The 8146-nt window shown below is 39.6% G+C and overlaps 1 protein-coding gene across 1 annotated transcript; it reads left to right on the top strand.

The window, feature by feature from the left end:
* Positions 1-1758: 1758 nt before the first annotated feature.
* Positions 1759-4073, top strand: LOC115982105 (septin and tuftelin-interacting protein 1 homolog 1-like). Its single transcript, XM_031104620.1, has one exon. It carries the CDS (start codon positions 1850-1852, stop codon positions 3860-3862), a length of 2013 nt encoding a protein of 670 aa, XP_030960480.1. The 5' UTR covers positions 1759-1849; the 3' UTR covers positions 3863-4073.
* The last annotated feature ends 4073 nt before the right edge of the window (positions 4074-8146 follow it).

An 8146-nucleotide genomic window follows, 5' to 3' on the forward strand; every position in this document is an offset into this window, starting at 1 on the left:
CTGGTGGGGTCAAAGTGGGGATGAAAAAAAGATACACTGGAAGAGTTGGGAGTCTCTCGTCCAGTTAAAGAAGGAGGGAGGTTTGGGTTTCAGAGACATCTGAAGTTTCAACTTAGCCATGCTGGCAAAGCAAGGGTGGAGATTGTTGACCAACCATGACTCTCTTCTTTATCGATGTTTTAAAACAAAATATTTCCCCCGGTGCACCTTCTTGGAGGCGGTTGATCATCCTAATAGCTCCTTCGTTTGGAAAAGCTTAATTGCTGTGCAATCTATTTTGAGAAAGGGGTGTTGTTGGCGTGTTGGTTCGGGCTCTTCTATCCGGGTGTTAACTAATAAGTGGCTGCCTCACCACCCAACAAATAAAATCCTGGCTCCATCGAATGAAGTAGGGGAAGAATGGTATGTGGCGGAGCTAATTGATTGGAATAACTTCCAATGGGACCATTCTATCATTGACGGGGCTTTTAGCAAATACGATGCTGAAGCAATTTATCGAATTCCCCCGAGCAGAAGATATGCTTCAGATGTGTTGGTCTGGCTGCATAACAAAAATGGGCGGTACTCGGTGCGGTCTGGTTACTATATAGCAAGGTTGTTGGCTAGGGAGTCAAAACAAATGGGTGAGGGGTCTAACCCAAGGGTTGGCAGTGACGTTTGGGCGAAGGTTTGGGGGCTTCACATCCCAACTAAGATCAAAGTTTTTGTGTGGCGAGCCTGCCACGATATTCTCCCAACTTATGATAAGCTTAGGCAGCGACGAATCATTGATTTTGACCTCTGCCCTGTTTGCAACCAAGCTCCTGAAACAATTCTCCATGCTTTGTGGGAGTGTGCAGCAGCCCAAGATGTGTGGGCTGGCTGCTCCAATCGTTTGCTGCAGAAGGGGCTGACTGTCCAAGCTTTTGTGTTCAATTTGGTGGAGGATTTTTTGCATAAGCTGCCTCCGGATGTGCTTGAATTCTCGTTGGTGCTTTGCTGGCTTCTGTGGAATCGTCGTAACCGAGTTGTGCATGGGGGAATTTTGCAGAAACCTGGTGCTCTAGTTGGACATGCCAGCAGTCTTTTAGATGAGTATCTGGGGGCTCGGACTCAGCTGGTTTCTCCCATGCCCCATGTGTCAAGTGGTCCATCCCAGAAGTGGCAACCTCCCTTAGGCTTGACATATAAGATGAACTATGATGCTGCAGTTTTCAACGAGTTGCCTGCTATTGGTGTTGGAGTGGTGATCCGGAACGGGGATGGTCAGGTGATGGCAACGTTGGCGTCAAGGGGTCCTGCTGTTATGGATAGTGAAGAGGTAGAGGTTTTAGCTTGCTGGCGAGCCTTGGAGTTTGCAATTGATGCCGGCTTCGCTGACTTAGTTGTGGAAGGTGATAACTCAAACGTGGTGCGGTCTATTGTTTCTGCCCAGCCGGATTGGTCAAGACTGGGAAACATTTACGATGATGTTCGCTACTTGGCTGCTAGGCTGCGCTTTGTGGAGTTCAATTGCATTAGCCGTTCTGCAAATGGGGTGGCCCATTCTCTTGCCCGTTATGCTAGACAAATTAGCGATGAATGCATATGGCTGGAGGAAACCCCTCTGCCAGCTCAAAGAGCTTTGTATGAGGACTCTGTTTCTCTGTTGGTTAATTGAAATTGAGTTCATTTTCAAAATAATAATAATAATAATAATAATAATAAAAATGAGAGTAAAATAATTTGTGAATGCCAAACCCACAGCCAGATAGAGATTAGTCGGAATGGATAACCGACTACAAAGTAACCGACTTTCCGACTTTCCATTCTATAAATTAATAGTAGCATCTTTAGATTTTGTTATATTGTTGTATTCAGTGTTTGTAAGATGGAGTTGATAGAGAAGTTCGCCCAATGGATCGACGACGACGACAACGATTACTCATTTGGAGTATCCAAAAGGTGTCGCTTAGATGGAGATATTTACAAGAAAACCAAACCGATGAACTTCATCTCCACCGGCACCCAGAGAATCGATAACAATGGCGGCTCTGCTGGTCTTGGGTTTACTGAGGAGGAGGAGGATTTTTTGCCAACGGCGTTTGGGAAGATGATTAAGGAGGGAGCCTTGAAGAGGATGAGAGAGAAGGAAAAGTCTAAGGGTAAGAGAGCTAGAGACGACGAAGGTGGTTTTGGTTTTGCAAGTGTTGGTGGTGAGTTTGAGAAGCACACCAAAGGGATTGGTATGAAACTGTTGCAAAAAATGGGGTACAAAGGCGGTGGCCTTGGGAAGAATGCACAGGGGATTGTCACTCCGATTCAGCCCAAACTGCGCCCCAGGAACATGGGTATAGGCTTTAACGATTTCAACGAGACAGAAGATAAGAAGAAGGGTTTGTTGGGCAGTGAGCGTGTGGGTGTAGAGAGAGTGAAGGAGAAGCGGTTGTGGTCGACGAAGAAGAAGTTGGAGAATGAAGAGGACTTGAAAGAGGAGAAGGATAGATTGTTAGTCGTCTCTGAGAGGCAGAAGCGGCAGTTGTATAGTATGGTAGAGATATTGAATGTGTTGGATCAATTGGATGAAGACAGATCCACAGGTGAGTTGACATTGGATTCACTTGCCGAGCTATTCATTCAGTTGAAGAGTAGATTTGCTGAGGATTATAAGCTCTGTAACTTGTCTGTCATCGCCTGCTCATATGCTCTGCCTTTGTTTATTAGAGTTTTCCAGGGTTGGGACCCTCTTCAAAATCCCTTTCACGGCTTTGAGATTGTGTCACTGTGGAAGAGTCTACTTCTGAGTGATCAAGAGTTTACTGCTTCGCCTTATTCCCAGTTGATATCCCAAGTTCTTTTACCAGCTGTTAGACTTTCTGTCATCAATACTTGGCAGGCTAGGGAACCTGAACCAATGCTACGGTTCCTGGATTCTTGGCAAAAGTTGTTACCCCATTCCGTCCTCCACTACATACTGGATTACATTGTCATGCCAAAATTAAATAGTGCAGTGGGCTGTTGGGAACCTTTACGCGAAACTGTTCCAATCCACCTTTGGGTGCACCCGTGGTTACGGTATTTGGGACACAAATTGGAAGGTATCTTCGAGACTATACGTTTCAAGTTGAGTCAACTTCTTGTTGCTTGGCACCCAAGTGACGCATCTGCCTATACTATTTTGTCTCCTTGGAATTCTGTGTTTGATTCAGCGAGTTGGGAACACCTTATGAGCAGATTTATCGTTCCAAAGTTGCAGCTTATTCTGCAGGAGTTCCAACTAAACCCTGCAAATCAGAAGCTTGATGAGTTTCATTGGGTTATGAAGTGGGCCTCTGATATTCCAAGTCATCTTATGGTTGATATGATGGTGAGGTTCTTTTTTTCCAAGTGGCAACAGGTTTTGTATCATTGGTTACAAGCAAGCCCAGACTTTGAGGAGATAACAAATTGGTATTTGGAATGGAAGGAACTTCTTCCGAAGGAGCTTCTCGCAAACGAAAGTATCCGGTATCAGCTTAATCGTGGTCTTGAGATGATGAACCAGGCTGTTGAAGGTTTGGAGGTGGTCCAACCTTGTTTGGAAGAAAACATTGGCTATTTTAGGGTACCAGAGCAAAGGCAATTTGAGGCTCAACAGAAAGCAGTAACACAACAATCTGCCATGAGTTTTAGCATGGATGATATGAGTGTTAAGGAAGTTATTGAAGCCCATGCCCAACAACACGGCTTACTATTCAAGCCTAAACCAGGCCGGAGGCATGATGGTCACCAGATCTATGCCTTTGGTAATTTGAGTGTGATAATTGATGCTCTAAATCAAAAGGTGTATGCTCAAATTGAGGAAGGGTGGTCCCTAGTATCCCTTCAAGACTTAGTGGACAAGCACCAGAGTTCTCTTTCGTAGAGACGTTGAGCTCTGTGCTGAGATGGAGGAGTGTTTCTGATTTTTAGATTGTATTCATTAGGCATACATTCACAGGCTAGCTTGTGCTAATTGTTTCAGCTTGTCATGGCTGGGATTTTTGTTAGAAGAATAGATATCGAGAATTTAATTGTCATTGACATTAACATAGTTTTCCATTTTGATTTTCTCTTGTATCAACAATTTCTCAATATTTGAGCCACATATGAGAAACGTTTAATCTGCTTTTACTTTATCAAAAAATTAAAATGATATTTATGTTAATCTTGCTTCAAACTAGTGGTTCCATCTATAGTATATGATGTTTAGAATAAATTGGATAATAAACACAACGAGTGTTTTTTTCCCCTATGGTTCAAACCCAAGTAGTTAATTGCGTAATAAGATAGATATGAATGGTATTTGTTGGTGCAAACACAATAATAATGGAAATAATATACAAAGAGAAACTGAATAGTACTTCTGAATATTATTAATATAAAGAAAGGAAATACACAACACTATTTGGACTGAGGCGCGGCACTCGCTCTCTTTAAGGAGATTCAAGCCCTTGGTTGGCTAACTCTTGTAACCGGTGCAGACCTTCTCTGACTTGTCTCCCCCAGGATACAACAGCCCAACAAGTGTTGTATGGCTAGAACAACCTCTGCACAAAGTGTTCAAGCCCAAAGCTCTACCAGAAAGAACACCCTTCCTTGCCAATAATCTCTCTATTTTTTTTAGTGTGTATTGTGAATTGCAGTAACTTGGATTGGGTCTGAATGAGTCTATTTATAGGCTCAATGGGCCTTACGAAATTACTACCCAATTTATTCTAATTAATTAGGTCCAATTATTCTGATGTAATGGGTGTTACAAGATTAATTGTTGGATATTAATCTGATGGGCTGGAGTTACACAATTAATGGTGAGATGAGGAGTTTCTGAAAAATGAATAGGCCCAAACGGATAGTCCATTAAGTGGGTTAATGGCTCTTCATTGTCCATAATAAAAATGGAGTATTAATTCGGGCCATTTACTCACCAACGAATATGGTAGTTATTCTGAATGGACTGTCAAGTAGGAGGATCCAAGGGGCTGATTCATTTCCATTTTTGATACCTCCACTCTTCACCTCCCCCTTGCGCACGTATCTAGCCCAATATCTGAGACAATTCATGTTAGCCCATTAATCACCACAATTAAAAAGAATAAAAAAGTCTCTCTCCTTTTCAATGTGGAATTAAACATTTTTCACAACTCTTCATCTTCCATATTCACTCCACATCTTTACATTTATTTTATAACATTTACTCATTTTAATTATTTAATATTAAAATGTTCCAACAATCCCCCACTCATTTTAATATTAAATTTTAGTTAAAGAGAGATTACCAGGCAAAGATGGGTCACTATGCATCATGAAGGTGTGCTCTGCATTGAACCTTCACTTAGTAAAACAGCGATCTCAACTCCAGAGTCGTAGTGGTCTCCGACTTGAACTAGGACTGCTTTAGGGAAATTAAACATCACTGCTTACACATAACAACCCAGGTGTTGACATGAACTTTTATAGCTAGCACTTTACGGCCATGTGCTGATCCCAGTTTCATGGGTGTATTTGAGATTAAGTCCAAATCTCATAGGGAGCGGCCCCACCCCCACACTCACATAGGTGAAATTTGTCAAGGGTGCTCCTGCAATTCTGACACCCCACTCATACGAGCTACAAATTTCATTAAGAGTTTTTTACTCAACCTCTCCACATTACAGGATAAATGCACTTACATCATAGGGATGAACAATTAAAAAATTATTTACAGAATAAATAATTTAAAAAAAAATAAATAGTGCATTTCTTACGACCATCATATGATTCGTTTTTCCCATTGAACCCAATTCTCAGGATCTCTGGTCCTTGGGTTGGGTATCCTCATACATGGCTCATGATTCTATGGACTTTAGTCCCATCCCCCTCGATGTATTCCAGACTCTATCTTTTGCCAAGGCCTTGGTAAATGGATCTGCAAGATTATCATTAGATTTAATATAATCCACAGTTATGATGCCACTACTCAAATAAGATCGCACGGTACTGTGCTTTCTTCTTATAGGTCTGGATTTACCGTTGTAGTAACGGTTTTTAACTCTACCAATTGTGGCAGTGCTATCACAATGAATTAATATAGGTGGAATTGGCTTTTCCCAAAGGGGAATTTCATATAACAAATCTCTAAGCCAATTTGCCTCTTCACTAGCTGAAGCTAATGCTATTAATTCAGCTTCCATTGTTGAATTAGCAATTATTGTTTGCTTTTTAGATTTCCAACAAATAGCACCACTACCTAAGGTAAAAATATAACCAGTGGTAGAGAGAGAATCACCTGACAAAGTATTCCAATCGGCATCACTAAAAGCTTCAATCACAGCAGGGTACTTTTTATAAAATAAGCCATAGTTTTTGGTACCAATTAAATATTTCATAACTCGCTCAATAGCTAGCCAATGATCTTTACTAGGTTTGCTAGTAAATCTGCTAAGCACTCCTACTGCATATGCAATGTCAGGTCTAGTACAATCTGTAGCATAACGCAAACTACCAATGATACTAGCATAATCCTTTTGATTAAAAATCTCATTATCATTATTCACAGGAAATAAATGAACACTAGAATCAAAAGGAGTAGCTACACTTTTGTGATCATGAAAATTATATTTTCTCAATATTTTCTCAACGTAATGTGATTGATCAAGATATATTCCATCACATGTTTTTGTAATTTTCATGCCCAAAATAAAATTAGCCTCACCAAGATCTTTCATATCAAAATGGCTTTTAAGCATATTTTTTGTTTCATTTATAACATGCATATTTGAGCCAAAAATTAACATATCATCCACATAGAGGCTAATAATAACATGTAAATTATTCCATGATTTAGAATAAATACATTTATCACATTCATTTGATTTATAACCATTCTCAATCATGCAGGAATCAAACTTTTCATGCCACTGCTTAGGTGCTTGTTTCAAGCCATATAGGGATTTAGTTAGCTTACATACCTTGCTTTCTTGGCCAGGCTCTACAAAGCCTTCGGGTTGGTCCATATAAATCTCTTCCTCTAGGTCCCCATTAAGAAAAGCAGTTTTTACATCCATTTGATGAATTTTCAAATCAAAAATTGCAGCAATGGCAATTAACAATCTAATAGATGTAATTCTTGTTACCGGAGAAAATGTATCAAAGAAATCAAGATCAGCTTTTTGTTTAAAGCCTTTTGCAACAAGTCTAGCTTTAAACTTATCTATTGACCCATCCGGTTTCAACTTTTTTCTAAGGACCCATTTACAACCTATGGTCTTACAACCCGGTGGAAGATCTACTAATTTCCAAGTTCTATTAGAAATTAGAGATTCCATCTCATCATTTACAGCCTCTTTCCAAAATATGGCATCAGGTGATGTTAAAGCCTCTTTTAAATTTTTGGGATTTTCCTCAATGTTAAAAACATAATAATCAGGACCAAAATCCTTTTCAACTCTAGCTCTTTTACTCCTTCTAGGTTCCATTTCAAAATTTTCTTGATTTTGAAAATGTGAAGTAGAAGAACTAGGTTGTGACAAAATATTTTCTTCACCCCCACTATTTTTCAATTTAAAAGGAAATTTTTCTTCATGAAAAATTGCATCACCAGATTCAAAAATTATTTTGTTTTCAAGATCAAAAAATCTATAGGCTGCACTATTAATCGCATAACCAAGAAAAGCACAGGTAGTAGCTCTTATACCTAATTTAGGCATTTTAGGGTCAGTAAGCCTTACATAAGCAAGACAACCCCATACTCTCAAATATCCCAAATTTGGCTTATGTCCTTTCCACATCTCAAAAGGTGTGGTGTGTGACTTTTTATGTGGCACCCTATTCAAAACATGACATGCAGTTAAAATAGCTTCACCCCAAAAATGTAAAGGTGCACCAGATTCAATTAACATGGCATTTGTTAACTCAATTAAAGTTCTATTTTTTCTTTCAGCCACACCATTAGAAGCAGGTGAATATGGTGCAGTAGTTTCATGGATAATTCCCAAAGACTGAGCAAATGAGTTGAATGCACTTGATTCATACTCACGGCCTCTATCACTTCTTATTCTTTTTATTTTTCTACCGAATTGATTTTCAACTTCTTGTAAAAAATCTTGAAATTTTTCAAAAGCATCACTTTTATTTTTCAACAAATAAATAGTTGTATATTTTGAGAAATCATCAATAAAAGTGATAATAT

Source organism: Quercus lobata, chromosome 3 (genome assembly GCF_001633185.2).
Source record: "Quercus lobata isolate SW786 chromosome 3, ValleyOak3.0 Primary Assembly, whole genome shotgun sequence".
In the NCBI taxonomy this organism is placed as follows: domain Eukaryota; kingdom Viridiplantae; phylum Streptophyta; class Magnoliopsida; order Fagales; family Fagaceae; genus Quercus; species Quercus lobata.